Source organism: Channa argus, chromosome 19 (assembly GCF_033026475.1).
Source record: "Channa argus isolate prfri chromosome 19, Channa argus male v1.0, whole genome shotgun sequence".
NCBI classification, from domain to species: Eukaryota; Metazoa; Chordata; class Actinopteri; order Anabantiformes; family Channidae; genus Channa; species Channa argus.
The window spans coordinates 9,676,164-9,693,413 of NC_090215.1; the positions used below are offsets into that span (position 1 = coordinate 9,676,164).

Below are 17,250 nucleotides of genomic sequence, written 5' to 3' on the forward strand. Positions count from 1 at the left end.
GTTACTTTGGAGCTCCAAAGTCTGGGCAGCACCTGTTTTTGCTTGTGTGTAGCTTTGGACAGGCAGGCAGCAGGCACAGAGATCAGAACTCCATATTGTTAGACTGGAGACTAGGATGTTATTGGACACAAAAGACTAGTACACGTTATATTGCAGACTTATGAAAATGTATATGTAAGGAATATGAAAATTTAATTTCACTATCACCTATTTAAACATAAGGCTAATACTATTGGGCTGTGTCTGTGTAAGTGCCTACATCCTAATAGAAAGTTATTTTGCTTCGGTATGTTTTCAGAACTCTCTGACACGTAGTGCTCCATTGAACAGTGAAGCCCAAGGAAGGAGTGGGGCCCGCTTTCACACTTCTTATGACAAACGCTACGTGATCAAGACTATCAGCAGTGAGGATGTGGCAGAGATGCATAACATTTTAAAGAAATACCATCAGGTAATAACAGCCTATATTACAGTAATAAACACTGATAAATTAAAGCCATGATTATTTTATAAGAAAGGCTTTCTAAAATTTGTTGGTTGATGCATTCTCCATTTCATATACGCTCTACACTAATGCAGACAGTAAGCACGTGTTGTGACTGTAAAAGAACTATAAGTTGATATTTTTTGCTTTAACTTGGTAGTTTATTGTGGAGTGCCATGGAAACACACTGTTGCCTCAGTTTCTGGGGATGTACCGGCTGACCGTGGATGGAGATGAGACCTACATGATTGTTACACGCAATGTCTTCTCCCACCGCCTTTCTGTCTACAAAAAATATGATCTCAAGGTATGATGGGGGATGGAGGAAGAAGGGAAGAAATATGAAAATCTAATCCAAATGTCCATATGTTTTTGTCTCCTTTTGTGCATGTGTGTGTGTGTGTGCAAGTCAACTATTAAAAATAGAAGTTAAATAAGTCCTGGGCATCCTCTACATATGTGTTCAAACACATTGATTAGTGGGGGCAGTAAATGCATATCCAAACAGTAGCTAGTTCACAGGTAGCCGAGTTGCATGTTGGCATCCTAAGTGTTCTAAAGCAGTGATTGTACAGTTACAATTTTGTTCCAAGCATTAATATTCTTTTTTCCCCTCTGTAGGGTTCCACTGTGGCAAGAGAGGCCAGTGACAAGGAGAAGGTACAGTCACCTGATCCAGGATCTGCTATTATACTTTTTCCACAGTTTAAACTTTAGCACAGTGAGAACCCCTTATCCAGTACTGTAATCTTTAAATGTACAACTAGGCTAATAATATTAGAGCCACTTACACAAAGGAATTAGTTCAGAATGGTACATTTTAAATTAAAGTAACTAAATGCAACAAACTGGCATTGTCATACTTAGAAGCACATTATAAACTTTTAACCATTTAGGTTGTGTTCTAGACAAATGTTCCTCATCAGTTTCTCAGAAACAGTGTTTCAGTTTAACACAATGATGACCTCAGTAAACAAACCACTTTTTATATCTGTTTGTCTTTTCCTGGGGTATGGATTGAACACATGGATGCTTGCGCTCTGCCGACATCTCGATTAGGATGTCATTTTTTTTGTTTGAAGAACATTGAACATATTCAGGAACTAGGGAGCATGGTTTTCAAATACACTCGTGATGTAACTTAAAAATGTTAATTTCTCAAGTAATTTAATCATTGGTTTCAGGTACTGAAATTGAGTCAGTTATTCAAATGGAACTGTTCTGTAGCCATTTGGACAGAGAATAAGAGAACAAACTGTGGTTCCAGTCGTTTCAATGACAAAATAATTCTGGGCTTGCTGTCATCACCTAAAGGGCCCAACACAACTCTGGCATCTCCTTTCCATTTGGGAGAAGATGAGAGTAGCCAATTATCATCTTCTTCATTAACACCTACCTCATCAGCCCATTGTTTCTAGCCCCTGCACGCTATTTGATTGTTTTTGTTGTTGTTGTTGTTGCTGTTGTTGTTTTTTGTGTGTATGTGTGCTTTACCCCCTCTAACCTCGCTTCTGCTGTTCTACCAGTCCCCCTGCTTGCTGTCTGTGTGTGAAAGATTGATGGTCATGTGTGTTTCTGCATACTTATTGGGTTGAGTTCAATCAGATGTTGTCACATGAATGTTTTCTGTGTATTTTTATATCTGATGGTGTGTGTGAGTGAAATAGAGTGCATACGATTTTGTGTGTTTCATAATCAAGGAAAGATTGCTGTTGGTCATAAAAGACGGGCTGTTTTGAGGTTTGGCTTTGTGGAGAAAGTTACCTGTTAAAAATGAATTGTCACTGATGGTTTACTGTGTTTCATGTTAAAATGTATTACCTAAACATTAGAGTATATATTTAAGCTAATTTGCAAATTACATATTTTAGATAAAGGCTTTGATTCACTGAGTGATGACAGATGCTGAATGAATCCTTGGACACTGACTTTTGAGAACTGTTCATTTGACCTGTCAGCTGAGCAATTTCAGAAAGGGATCTTTGTCCAATATGTTTTTTTTCTCTTGTTTGTTTTTTGTTTTCTCCACATGCTGCTCTGTGTTGAAGAAGAAGGTTGGTCCGACCGTTTCTGAAAGCCCCTACCGTAATAGCCCGGAGGGGTTTGAACTTTACATCGAGTTTCACAGTGGCTTATTCATGGGGCACCGTAAATTGAGACATAGGAGCCTTCGGGGAATCCCCAAACTAAATATAGCCTACTGTAAATGGAGAATCAAAACATTATTGGGATTAGAACAAATGAGTGGAAAGACAAAGTAGAATATGAGCCTGCTGTATGACCTTGTCTACAGCTGTGTCTGAAACACCATTTACAGTCTAGCAACAGATACAAAGAAGCAGACACACTGTCTGAAGTTGGCACTAACCATCACTGAGTCTTGACTAAAATTTTTACAATTCGTTGCTACAGTCCATTGTGAGTTCTGTGAATGCAAAGTACTGTGCATGAATACAATATAAAGTACACATTTATACCAATACTTTTAAATGTATGCACACATCCACAATAAACTTGCAGTACTGTAGGTCTTAGAGAGAAACATTTGTATATACACATAAACAAATGCTGTGTTAACCTGCAGTTGCCCAACTTAAGTGGTCATGACAAGCTATAAATAAGATTTTTCCTCAACATGTTCTTTCCTGTTTAAAGAGAACATTACATTAGTTCGTGCTAGTGTGTACACTTAGACATTCCAGTTCAAGTTAGTGAAGAGAGTTCATCAGAAGGTACAATCTGTAAAACAATTGCTATACAAACACACAAACAACAAGCACAGCAGGATTTTCTTCTGACTGCATGACTCTGACTCCCTTTCATGCATGCCTCTGCATGGTATATAATGTTTTTATCAATTTTTGTTTAGCTTGTTACTGTTGTTTTTTGTTTGTTTGTTTGTTTTTTTTGGCTTAGAGTTACATTATTTCTAACACATTCTGATGTGTATGAACACCAGCCCCCATTCTGTTGCACATCATGGACATGTTCTGTTCTACCCACAAATGGCATGTAAATTTCTTTTCATTAAATTTAATAACTAATCCATTTTGTAGCTGCTGCTTTGCATCGGCTATTTAACAGCAGGAATGACACATTTTATTTACCATTTCTACATTTTACCAAGCAAATAATCAGTGGTGATACACATTTAGCTAAACTTTATCTTACTTATACTTATTACATCAGAGTTGTTATTTAGTTTTTTTCTAGGTTACGATTGTAAGTTGTTCATAATCCATATTGTATAGGATCCCGGCCCTCATGTTGGCAAACAATGATGTAGGCCAATAATATAATTGCAGTATTGCAACCTGACTTTTGTATAATACAGTGTATCCAGAAAGTATTCCCTGGCTTAACTTTTTCCACATTTTGGTTTTACAGCCTTTTCCAAAATGGATCAAATTCCTTATTTCCTGAAAATTCTACAAACAATATCCCATAATGACAACGTGAATGTATCAAAAATAAAAAATGAGAAAATAACATTTACATAAGTATAAGTACTCAAAATTGTTTCCACTGATCATGCTTGAGCTGTTTCTACTACTTGACTGGAGTCCACCTGTGGGAAATTCAGTTGATTGGAGATAATTTGCAAAAGCATACATCTGTCTATATCAGGTCCCACAATTAACAGTGAATGTCAGAGCACAAACCAAGCCATAAAGTCCAAGGAATTGTCTGTAGACCTCTGAGACAGGATTGATCTGTGGAAGGGTACTGAATAATTTCACCAGCATTGAAGGTCCCAATGAACACAGTGGCCTCAATCATCCATAAATTGAAGAAGTTTGGAACCACCAGGATTCCTTCTGAAGTGGGCTTCAAACGATCATCAACATCGAGAGAGAAGGGCCTTAGTCAGGGAGGTGTCCAAAAAACCTGATGGTCACTCTGAAAGAGCTCTAGTGGTTTTCTATGAAGAGAGGAGAACCTTCCCAAAGAACAACCATCTCTGCAGCACTCCACCAATGAGGCCTGTATGGTAGAGCGGCCACACGGAAACCACTCCTCAGCAAAAGGCACATGACAGTGGTCTGATTAAACAAAGCTTGATCTCTTTGTCCTGAATGCCAAATGTCATGTCTGGAGGAAACCAGGCACCACTCACCACGTGGCCAATACATCCCTACAATAAAGCATGGTGGTAGCAGTATCGTGCTGTGGGGATGTTTTTCAGCAACAGGAAATGGGAGATTAGTCAGGATCGAGGGAAAGACGAATGCAGCAATGTACAGAGACATCCTTGATAAAAACCTTTTCCAGAGCACTCCGGACCTCAGACTGTGGCTACGGTTCATCTTTTAACAGGGCAAAGACCCTTAGCACACAGCCAAGATAACAAAGGAGTGGCTACAGGACAACTCTTTGAATGTCTTTGAGTGGCTCAGCCAGAGCCCAGACTTGAACCCGATTTAACGTCTCTGAAGAGATGTGAAAATAGCTGTGTCCCGACACTCCCCATCCAACCTGATGGAGCTTGAGAGGTACTGCAAAGAAGAATAGGTGAGAAACTGCCCAATAACAGGTGTGTCAAGCTTGTGGCATCATACTCAAAAAGACTTGAGGCTGTAATTGGTGCTGTAACATAAAGTGTGGAAAAAGTTAAGGGTGAAATACTTTCTTGATGCACTGTGAATGAGCTACCAGTTTTTGGTTTGTGGAATACCACCTGTGTGTTTTTCTCTACTCTCCTCTCTCTGCTTCCGTCAGTGTCACCTGGTATCTCCAGTGGGGGCACATGGCTTTAATATGTCAGCATGACTGAGTGTAAACTGCTTCAATATATCAATATTATCCTCTTATCCTTGTAGAAATAGTACCACACCTGAATAGATGTTAACAAGTACAAGTAATTCGTTTTCTTTTCATTTCTAGTACCTAGAATTCTTTAACTAGTTCTGCTGACAGGCTGCTTCTTTTCTCTACCATATTTTTCTGTCAGAAGACAGAATGAACCCCTTGAATTTGAACATAAACTCCAACTGATCAGGGGAACTAGTATCATAGAAATTATATAAATATGTAAAAGCAAAAGTCATTACACATTTTGACTTTGATTGGAAAACCTTTTTGGATATACACTTTCTTGAACCTGCCATTGTAAAGACATAAGAATCATTAACGTCTGAACTGGTCATACAGATCTTTCGCGTTGATTCCCTCTCCAACCCTTTTACTGATTTGAAAAAAAAAATGTGTTCTGGTACATTTTAAACACTTTGCCTTTACTTCCAACTTCCTTCCTCCCTTCCTCTCTCCTTTCTTCTCTCCTCTCCTCCAACCCTACCATCCCTTCCTCACTCCCCCTTTTCTAGCAGCCGCCCCCATCAGAGGATGTGCCCCCACGACCCAAATCTGGTAACGTTCAGCAAAGGCTGCAAACACTGCGGATTGCCACACGCTTTTACTGCGCCATGAAACACGTAAGAGATGTAAGAGAACTAGGGCTCATATACCAGGCATGATCTATTAAAACTTCTTTTTTTTTTTCTTTTTTTTTTTTTAACGGCGAAGTATTTTCCTTTCTTCGTTTTCTGGAGGCTAATACACACGTGTTCAAGCCCATTATTTTGACCACTTTTCATTCATTTGATGTCACATTTTGCTCAACTTAGTTTTGCCAAACTGTTCATTTTTGTCCACACCATTCACTCAACAGCACTTAAATATTACCTGAAACACTGGAGAGCTTGAAGCAGAAGAGTAATGTGGTAGTGTGAGTGAGAAGGTCTCCTGTATGATTTATGTCAGAGGGAGAATGTGTATGCATTCTTGGTATGTTAATTAAGTTAAAATCTCATCTAGTAAGTTACATAACATGACTTACACTGCATTGCACAAAGATTTTGTTGTTATTGTTGTTGCACCAAACTAAGCAGATGACAGTATGGGTGTACTGATCACACAAGTACGCATTTTGATTTGTCTTCTAAACCAAAAAATAATATTTATTGAAGTTTATTGTTAGATGGCAGTCATTTATTGGCTCGATGTTGAACACTTTAATGCACCTTGGTTTTGTGATATCAAGTGTACTTTTCAGTAGATGAGCAGATACTTTCGGACATGACTCACAAGATAATCTAAGGTTGTGCAGTAAGCATCCTTACCATGGCCTCAAATGCAATGTAAGTTCCTTCCTCTTTTGTACTCCCCTTTTTCAAATCTATATATATTATTCAGATATGACAAAACACTCAAACACCATTAGTTTTTGTATCTAGAGGATGACAAATATTATTAATTTGGTTTTGCAGAACATTGCCTGTGGTTTCCAAAAAGTACTCCTGCATGTGATGGTCATATGATGTTTTAGATAAGCTACTTTTAATTATAAAGGGGTAAACGGCTGGTCCATAAATTCATTGGAGGGAACATTTGAGAAATATTGCAAATTATTTCAAGAACATTCTATTTATTGCGTGGGTCCATCAATAAATGCACTGACTGCTTTGTGAATGTTGATGGAGTTCAGATAAACTGTGCTATTATTTTTTACAGATCTCATAATTTATAAATGCATATCACCAGTTTGATATTTGAAGGTGGATACTCATTTGTCCTTGACAACAAATCAGAAGGCCTTTGAGCCAAGAGCCATTTATGTTGTCAAAGGCCAGGATCCATTTTAGCCAGCTCACAAGAGGCAAAAAGATTTAGTTTTGGAGATAAATTTGCCAGTCAGAAAGCTTTGCAAGGCTTACTGATGAACCACTTTTTCTTCTCACTTTGGTGGTGTTCTACTTGTTTCCTCGTAATCCATCCATGAAGATTCTGAACTAATGAACCAGTATGGTATAAGGCATTTTCACTGCACTTTCACTGCAGTTAAAAGACTGTGACAATAGATATCGTTATATGATGGTTGAATGTTAGCGCTTGGGGGTCGGTTTAGGTGACTGGTAAAAAGCTGCAGAATAATTCCTGTTGATGTTCACTCCTTGCAGTCAGCTTTATGTTGCAACCACATTTAGTTTTTCTGTGGCATCTATATTCAGTCTAGCAAGTTGTTCATTCCATATTTATTGTAAATTGGAGGTCTATGTCTGTGTTTTATATATATATGTTATATATATACACACACAGTATATGTGCTCAAAGTTCCTATTTTGTGAGATGTATTTGTCTTCATCTAAAACAAGGTGTTTTCTGTATGCGTGCGTATGTGTGTGCAATGCAAGCTCATTCTACTGCTGTCATGTGTTGCTGCTCTTCTTCTGCTGCCATAGAAACACTGTAGTAGCAAAACTGCTGCTGTTGCCCTGTTACATCATTTCCTGCTTTCTGTTCCCCTCAGTGACTCAGAACTAGACCCTTTTCTCCCTCACATAACAGCTCTTCCCTCTACAGGCAGCTGGCAGTTTTGCAGCAGCCTGGTTTAGAAGAATGTTAATCCCACTAGATAAACACAACCTGCTTCATTTTTCTTACAGACTGAATAGTGGGAATATGTCACAGAGATGTGCTGCTTTTACAAGGTTATAAAACACAATTTGTACTACCTGCAAACCACAGTCTGGTTTTTGAAAAGCATCTCAGATGAATGACGTTAGTAGAAACTTTCTCTGAGAGAAATATGCTTTATTATAAAGCAAAAGAATGTGTGCTTTTCTGAGTCCAGCCCAATGCCAACAAGGATGATTTCTGGCCTTGAGTTGGATATTCTTTTTTCATGGCACAAAGTGTATGGATCTATTAGATGCATTTGACGTCTGTCTAAACTTCTGCACAACGTGTCACAAAAGAATTAAATAAAGTGTAAATATAGCAAATCTTTGAATCATTGCATCTGATAGATCTGCACCTGGCATTGAGCATGTTGCATGTACTGTTGGACACAGTCAAATCATCTAGATCAGAAAAACATCAACCTTGATTTGGACTTAAGCAACATATTTTTCAAATATGAATCTGTAGTTTGTTAGACAAGAATTATCTAACAAACCACAGGCTCAATACCACATTTATGTCTATTTGGTATTTCAACATGCAGGATTGTTTAGTGAGGAAGACGAATTAAAAATACTGTTGACATTATGCAATTTTAGGATCAGGGTTAATCTATGTCGTAATGCATTTTGAAATACCGTCAGATTCGTGTAGTCTTTTTTTTTGTTTTTTTCGTTACTCCTACGTAAAACTTATTATAGTATGGTAAGTCGTTAATGTTTTATATGTACAGTGAAAAAAGGTTGGAGAAATAATTATATATATGACAGTGTTTCACGAACAACAGGGTCAGTGGTTCAATCCCCCATATGTTGAAGTGTCTCTGGGCAAGACACTGAACCCCCAACAGCCCATTCTCCTCCTCAGCTGTGCAGTGCCTGTAAAAATTGGGGTGGTTTGCGTCAGGAAGTGCATCCGGCGTAAAAACTTGTTGACTTTTAGCTCAGACATCAAAAATTATATTCAAATATATTAAAGAATTTGAACTCTGTATAAACTGACATTTATTTCTAATCTTTCTAAAACAACTTGAACTTTATTTAGGCACCAGATAGGTCACATTTTTGCTCAGGTCTGCTATCCACAGTGCCATGTCTCTCATGTTAAAACTGTGTAAATGTTGTGGTTTTTACTCTCTTGTATTTGGTCCCTTATCTTAAACACCAGGCCAAGGAGCTGCCCACCTACAAGGACAATGATTTCATCAATGATGGGCAGAAGATTTACATTGATGAGGAGAACAAGAAAATGTTCCTGGAGAAACTTAGGAAAGATGTGGAGGTATGTGTCAACAATCAGAGAGGACTGAAAATATGGATCCACATCAAAATGTTATGGTTACCTAAATGCAAATGAGGCATTTAATGATTTATGGTAAATGTATTTAAAAACTAAATATAACCAAAACCAAAATACCCACAATCTCTTGCAGAAAAGTATTGACCATTTTCGGTGGCACTCTGGGTTTTGGTCATGTGCATCCTCTTTGCTTTAAGCACTGCTTGTCAACTGGCTAATGCTATGCCCGAAGCCTAGTTGCAGCAGCATCATCATAGTATAGACGTGGTTTTTAGTGACAAAGACAGAGACTGGTCAGAACTGAGTGAAGGATAAATGCAGCTAAATAGAAGCTATTTCCCAAGTCTGTTATAGTCATCATCATGTCTCCCTCTTGTGCATTTTCCTTGCAGCTTTGTCCCTCACACTGAAGGTGCGAGGAGACGTGCAAGTTAAAGATATGAAGAAGAGAGGAAACAAGGAAATATGTTTTTAGAGACAAGAAACATTTTTTTGTGAACCATCATCTAAAATGACATGTTATTCCGATGGCAGAAGCTCAGCTGTCAGTCTGACTGTAAAGTTATGTAGTGACATTAAATCAGCCCCACCTTTACTAGTGTTGTTTGACACTTATTTTGTATTTGGATAATTAATATAATCAGAATTGTTTAAAATATATTGTTTTCTTAGTAGAGTACTTTTACCTTTTGTGTTATATATAAAATATAGATAAGCTACTTAGTACTTTTTAGTTAAGTCAAAGATTTTAAGTACTTGTAGTTGAGAATGTATTTGGGCCAATAGCTGCACTTTTACTTCAGAATTAAGTTTGTGTACCTCTAACACCTCTCCGCTGTATAGTGTATCACATTTTGCTGCATATGGGGCTGTGCCACGCCTTTTTGTCTACGACATTAATAGGAACTCCACTGTTAATGTTCTGCCTGATTGGTGTATACAGTTTCCCAGTATTAATTAGAATGCTCAGTTATCACGACCAGCACAGAGTTTTTCTTCTTTTCTGTCTCTACCTTTTGATTATGTTTCAGTGTATGAGAGACATCTGCACATTTATTCAAACTTGCATTCTGTATTTTACTGTGTTCAGAACAGTCAGACCACAATGTGTAAGTACCTGCAGTTCACGCTCAATCCACATCAGCACATGAAATGCATGGCTTTATTTACTAGGCTGATTATGGTATTGTTTGTTTATTATTTAAAAGTCTACTAAATCTACTTAATACATTTTATATTTTGTAGATGATTTTGTAATTATTTATTAGACTAAAATAGATGTCTATTCTTGCTCCTCTCTCCTTAAACTCTCCTCATATAGGAGACTTATATTACCTTACAAGTTATGAGGACTGAGGAATAATCATATTCTCATGTGAGTGACTTATAGCTGTATTTGCCCGCAGGGGCTTCTATAAAATATCACATTTAGGAGCCTGAGTAGTTAGAAATTGTAGTTTTTTTTCTTTTGTTTGCAAAAGATATTTTATCCAGCCAACTAGACACATCTTTAACATAATTCAACCAAACCGGATGCTCAGCTTCTTGGACTTTAATAAATTACTGTGGGTCTCAAAGCGTAGCATAATCACTAAGTTTCTCTCTAAATTGAGAGGGGAGTTTTGGGCATCATTTGCACATCTTACATCAGTGGTCGCTTGAATACTTGTTGAAATCTTGAGCTGTGACATTGTGCTCTTCTAACCGTAGCCCTGTATCTTGAGAAATATCAGCTGCTGTTGTTAAAGCCAGAACTTTGTAAAACTGTTGTACATTTTTGAAATATGTGAATCAGTCACAATCTGTTGTTTGTATATGTATGAACATTCAATAATTTACTCAAATGTAGCCTACTTGAGTATGAACAATTTTGAGCCCACATTACTTGAGTATCTTCATTTGAATTTTAATCCAGCTAGAATTCAGAGGGAAATAATGAATTGTTTTTTTTTTTTCTTCAAATAGTCACTTTGCACATGTAGATTTTTAAACCAAAATATTATGAACTATAATTGCCGATGTAAGATTAAAGTAGATCAAGTCAGCTTCACCATTTCTTGGGGTAAAGTTACAAATTATTGTTACTTTAGGAATATTTTTCTTCTACACTGAGACGAGGACTCCCCATCCTTACACATGCCAATTTACCAATGATATTGATCATACCATTGATAATTGTTAACAGTTTCTGGCTCAGCTGAAACTCATGGACTACAGTCTGCTCGTGGGTATTCATGATGTGGAGCGGGCTGAGCAGGAGGAGGTGGAAAGTGAGGACAATGAGCCTGAGGAGGAGGGTGAGAGTGATGGAGGGGGCATTGGTACACCTCCTGACAGCCCCAGCAACACCCTGGACAGCACCAAGCCTCTGTCACCTGGAGAGTTTGATCCTGCCATTGATGTCTATGCCATCAAAAGCAATGATAGTAAGTAGCCACCTACATGTGCTTATAGAATACAGTGTTAAATGTAACCCTGGCATTGTGAGCAGAACAGTTTATACCTTGCTCATCTTACTGGGTGTTGTGACTTTTTATTCGAGTTTATTGATGTTGTCAAACCTGCTGCTGTCAGAACTCTTGCAAGGACTTTGTTGTGTTTAATACTACTGAATTTGATTTAAAATTCAGGTGCTCCCAGGAAGGAGGTTTACTTCATGGCTATCATAGACATCCTGCAGCATTATGATGCCAAGAAGAAAGCTGCCCACGCCGCTAAGACTGTCAAACATGGGGTGTGTAGCTGCATATTAAGGACTATATATTCTTCTGTTTGGAAAACAACAGACTCACCAATGTCAAATATTCTATACACGGGTAATATCATTTGTCTCCATGTCCCTCTAGGCCGGAGCGGAGATCTCCACTGTGAACCCAGAGCAGTACTCCAAGAGGTTTTACGATTTCATCACCACTATCTTGTCATAGCCTCCAGGAGCAGCAGGGGGCACAGAGGCACATGGGAAAGAGAGGGCAAGAGGGAAGAACATTTGGAGAAGAGAAGTGAAGAAGAGACAAGCATTGACAGGCTGAATTAAGAAGGTGCTGTGATTGCTTTGTATTACTCTCCTCCAACTCTTCTCCTCTTCTGTCCCTGTTTGTTTCTCTCTTTCTGTGGGGTGCCATGCTCTGCAGCTAAAAACAATTCGTTTACATTTAACCTCCTATGTTGAATATAGTTTTTGTTACTTTGGATGATAAGGGTGTTGAAACGTGTCTAAGTCATTATGTTGGTTATTTTATCATTTGTTTTGTCTATGTGGTTGTTTATGTGGGAATATGTCTTTTTTTTATAACACAATACTCAGCACCCTTGTTTTTATTTTTGTGTTTTTGTTTTTTTTTTTGTTCTGGATGTTTGTATTTACCTTGATCTCCAGGCATGAGCGTGGGTAGGGCTTGTTACGGGGCATAGTGTGAGGTCAAGGAGAGTGCAGAGATCCGATTACAGCACAAAGTCAGGCCCCTCTTACAAGGAGAAGGCTTGGGTGCGACGTAAAGACTGCATTTATGTTGAGCCTCCTCTAATGCAAATGCTCCGTTTTAAGAAGTAGGAAGCAGTCTTCCAATAGGCCAACAGCCAGACCTCCACTCATATGCTAACCAAGTACTCAGCCAAACAAATGTTCCTATTTGGGTTTCTCCTCCATCACTCACAACCTCCTGCTCCTCCCAGCTCCTTTGTGTACAGTTAATAAATTGAGCTTCTGGGTTATCCTCTTGCACACACACAAACCACCACTTCTTATCAGCTGAGAAGAGTTCGATTGTTGCAGTAAATTACAGTGCTTGTGTCCAGCAATAGTTGCACCTCATTGTCTCTCAGTGCTTTGTTCCTTTTGCGTTGTTGTGATGCACAGTGATTTTGAATCTTGAATCTTTAAGAATGGCTGAGGGAAATATGTGAAAAGGGGGTTTAAGCCAACAATTTCTCTTGTCATTTACTTGCATTTTATCTGAATATGATGGGCATTGGTAAAAAGCCATGGTTTCTGTTCCTGTGGCAGGAAATGACCCAGAAGTCTTATGTGGCTGAAGATTTTAAAAGTAAGTCAGTGCTTGTATTGGGTGTCAAAATTGAACATCCACGGTCCTTAACTTTCTGTTGCCATCAGCACGTTATGAGTCAAATCGAAAAATGTTGCACTTTTTATGTGTTGTTAGAGGTCAGAAGCTCTTACTCTGTTACATGCGCAACAACAAAGAGAAAAAGGAACTCACCTCTTAGAAATGAATTTTAAAACCCTGAACTCAAATCCTGCCGCCTCAAACATCTCTCGCCTGCTTTCAGGGATTGGCTGGGAAAATGTTACTGCAATATTAGATAGGGAAGTGGACACGTTCTGTTTACAGGGCTTTTAGAATCCCTTCCAATCCTTTATAAAGGTGCTCTAGGGTCTCGTGGTGGTGGGTTTTGAGTTCTGACTGTGCTTGTACGTTCAGGAGAGACAGAAGGCGGTTTACCTCCCGCATCATAGCACCACACACCCAGAAGTACGGTGTGTGTGTGTGTATGTGTGTCAGTGTTTAAAAGTTGTAAAGAGGGGGAAAGAAGGGGAGTAGAGAGGTTGAAGACTAGATGCAAATATAAAGTTATTAGTTGTTAAGTCTTTAACACCAACAGCATTGTTTGCTTCTCTGCTGTGAGTTAATGTTTTTTGTGTTGTTATTGTTGATGTTTTTAAAGGTGGTTCATCTGTGTTTGAATTTGGCAGTTTTATGAATTAATGTGGTTTTTGTTTCTGTTTGAGTATTTGTTTTGTTTTTTGTATATTTTGCACATGAGGAAAGGAACCAAATGTTACGTATATGATCCCAATTAGCTGATGTGGTCTCGACAAGAAAAATGCAATATACTAGTATGTAAGTGAGAAAGGTTATGTGTGTGTCATTGTATATCACTTCTAGATAATCAACTAAAACCAATTCACGTAAAGTTGTCATTGACTATTCTAAAGCAAGCAAAAGGCTTCCAACACAATGTTTGTTTAGATATCATAGATTATATTCGCATTTATATTTTTACATTGGATTTTTGTCATGAAATATAGTTGTATTTAAAAAAGGAGCCACCATTGAGTGAATGATGGTGCTGTGGTAAATGAAGAATGATATTGCTTGAATTTATACAATGCTTAATGTAGGTGTACTGAAAAAAGTCATACAAAATTGCATGTGACAGGACAAAGTTTCCTTTCCCCTCAAGTCTGTGTTGTTACTGTTCAGGTTCTCTTTGTGCCCCCCCACCAAGATTTGTGAGCTGTTCAGCATAAAATAGTCCCTACCATGCTTTAGATAACTGTTTTTCATTATATACACTGTGCAAGATGTGTGCCTTTATACTTCAAAATTATTTAATTTTATATTTTGTAACCTTTTTTTTAAACAAAGGCAAAGGTTATTTTAATAGCTGTTTTCATGCTTTATTTTCACCTTTATTTTTCTTAACACCTCCAACACTTGTGTGTAGATGTTTTACTGTTATTCAGTCAGTTTAACAAAAACATTCTAATGATTGTGTTTGAACCAATAAAAAAGTCAATAGCTGTCTTAAATTTGAAGATGGTGGATCCTTTTCCATTCTGTAAACTTGAGATCCACATTTGTGATTATTCAGTGTGAACAGGCTTTTATACTGTAAGGAAAGTCTGTGTGTGCCAGTGTGCCGTGACTGTGTTTGGTCATGTTCTTGTCAAGCCTACCCCACTTCAAAGGTCTGTCTGCATCGTCGTCACATTTATTTAATAACTCCAGATGCAGTCACATTTCAAGAATGTGATTTTTGTGTTTGTGGGTGTGTGTATGTGTCCAAAATTTACTTACACTGTAATGAACAAATTCTATGTATTTCTGAAAACTATTTGTATTCTCCAGCTTCCTTACCACCATCTCTTTTGTGCAACCCTTGTAACCAGGAGTGTTGCCATTCGATAGTTCATCCTGAATAGTTGGTTGATGTTTCTGTGTTATTCCACTATAGATGGGCTGTTTTTTGTTTCTATTCTACTCTAGTTCATAATGCACATAGGTTCTGTCACAAAGGAAACAGAGAATGAGGCAACAGAGTCACATTCTAGTCTGCTTTGCTCTGTTTGGCCCTGGGGGCTTAATTTAGTCAAGCATTAGCAAGTGTAGAAAACAGAGCAGTGCATGCTGGGAGAGTGAGTTTTTTTTTTTTTCTGCTTTGTGTTTGGAATATACGCTCTGACTCAGTGTAAGGAAGGAGGTGCCAGACTTGAAACAAATGCAAATTAAAGCTGTTAATAACACACTTGCCCTGCTGCTGTACCTTGACATTTAAGTCCTTGCTATGTGAGCACATAAATGAGCTCCTTCACCCATTATCCCCACACACCAGCCAACCTGCTGCCACCATTCATTTGCCAAAAAAGCATCTTTCAGCAGTCCACATGAGTTTAAAGAACATAGTGTATTGTATTATGTCTTTTTGTTTATTTTATTTTTATTTTTGTTTTGCTTGTGTTGTACCTGGGAGATAAAGCAAGTTTTGTATCACTCATAAATGAAAATGCCCAAAGTTGTTCATTTGGGTCACCAAGTGTTAAGAGAAAAAATGCATTACAGTTGACTGGAGACCAAGAATGATCTGGAGATATTCAATAGTTTTAAATTGGAAAACAACTAATATGTGTGCACAACAAATATTTTCTGACAGTGCTCAGAAATAGTTGAATTTATTAAATTGGCATAGAGAAGTCAACACACACCATGTCAGGAAACATCCCCATCTACAGAATGAGCTTTGGCTTCCCATCTAAGATACTTCAGCATTGACCACATGACAATTCTATGTGTGAGTGTGTTTGTTTATTGCTGTCTGACAATGGTCGTTGTGAGTTCCCACAAAGAGGCCAAAGCAATGTTGTTTGTTTGTTCTTCGCATTATTGATGATGATGATGATGCACTCCATTCCACAAGCCTTCACTCAGAACAATTAAAGCACTTGTCCTGCTTAACTCAGTCTATATCTCATGGTTTGTTCTTTGTCCTTCCACGTCCCAAATGTATTCCTCCGTTTATTTTTTGTTTCATTATTTGATACTTTTGAATGAAATTGCATATCCCACATTCGTTTTAATAAAACTTGTCAGAAAAGGGGAAGGACAATTATTTTCACGAGTTCACTAGAGCAGCGAGTAACGAAAAAAGCGTCACCGTTGAATTCGTTTTATGTTTTATAATTATTTTTCTTTTAAAGAAATCTTGGCGTGTTGTTGTTATGGGATTAACTTTATTGCTGATATGTCATTCAGGGCACCATAGCCATAGAAAGCATTATATTTTCCGGTTTTTAGTTTTTATTTAACGATAAACACATAAACAATTATTCAAATGTGGAGAGTATTTTAATGTTGACAGGTTTTACCAGGCCCAGAAGTATAAAGTACAATATGATAAATGTGTAAATGTGCCGCTGACACATTTTACACCAGCAGCATGACAGTCAGTGAGCAGATTTTGCATGTTTTTCAAGACTTTTCTCTTTTATTCTAATTAGATGAATTACTAATGACAACTTCAGTTTCCTTTTGTCATCTAAACATTCACCTTTTTTAAAATATGTGCAGTCGGCCAATGTAAAAATGTTAAATCTCACAATATTTTAATTCCGCATTGTTGATCATGAAAGGACAAGAAAACTGTTAATATGTCCCCTACACTGCAAAATATCACGAATAGGATATTTAATTAACTCACGATGTTTTAGAAATATTTTTGTAGTATAACGTATGTTTTTCCTGTCATTGAACAAAAAACTAACAAAAAAATGTGTAGGCTACGTTTTGTGCAGTGAAATTTGTCCTAGTTGCCAAATGTATTGTTTCTTACGTGTACACTCACAAAGAAATCTTGGGTTGTAAGTATTCTTTTTTTTTTTATCATGTCTAATGTCTAACAAAATACGTGTTGGCTGATTTGATTGTTTTAATTCAAACGAAACGCTGAGTTTTTCTTCAACATGAAAATTAACGTGGAACAAAGAAGAG

General features: G+C 37.7%; 1 protein-coding gene across 3 annotated transcripts in view; it reads left to right on the forward strand.

The window, feature by feature from the left end:
• The window catches only part of pip4k2aa (phosphatidylinositol-5-phosphate 4-kinase, type II, alpha a), a 32,809-nt gene extending 16,582 nt beyond the window's left edge, over positions 1-16,227 (forward strand). Inside the window, exons 4-11 of one of the 3 annotated variants that reach the window (XM_067485966.1) lie at positions 299-451; positions 645-791; positions 1,106-1,144; positions 5,809-5,916; positions 9,110-9,223; positions 11,427-11,667; positions 11,872-11,975; positions 12,088-16,227. In XM_067485966.1, coding sequence (XP_067342067.1) covers positions 299-451; positions 645-791; positions 1,106-1,144; positions 5,809-5,916; positions 9,110-9,223; positions 11,427-11,667; positions 11,872-11,975; positions 12,088-12,168 — 987 coding nt within the window. In that variant the 3' untranslated portion in view covers positions 12,169-16,227. Of the gene's footprint in view, positions 1-298; positions 452-644; positions 792-1,105; positions 1,145-5,808; positions 5,926-9,109; positions 9,224-11,426; positions 11,668-11,871; positions 11,976-12,087 lie in introns of all 3 variants that reach the window. The other 2 variants (XM_067485964.1, XM_067485967.1) reach the window with 2 other exon arrangements.
• The last annotated feature ends 1,023 nt before the right edge of the window (positions 16,228-17,250 follow it).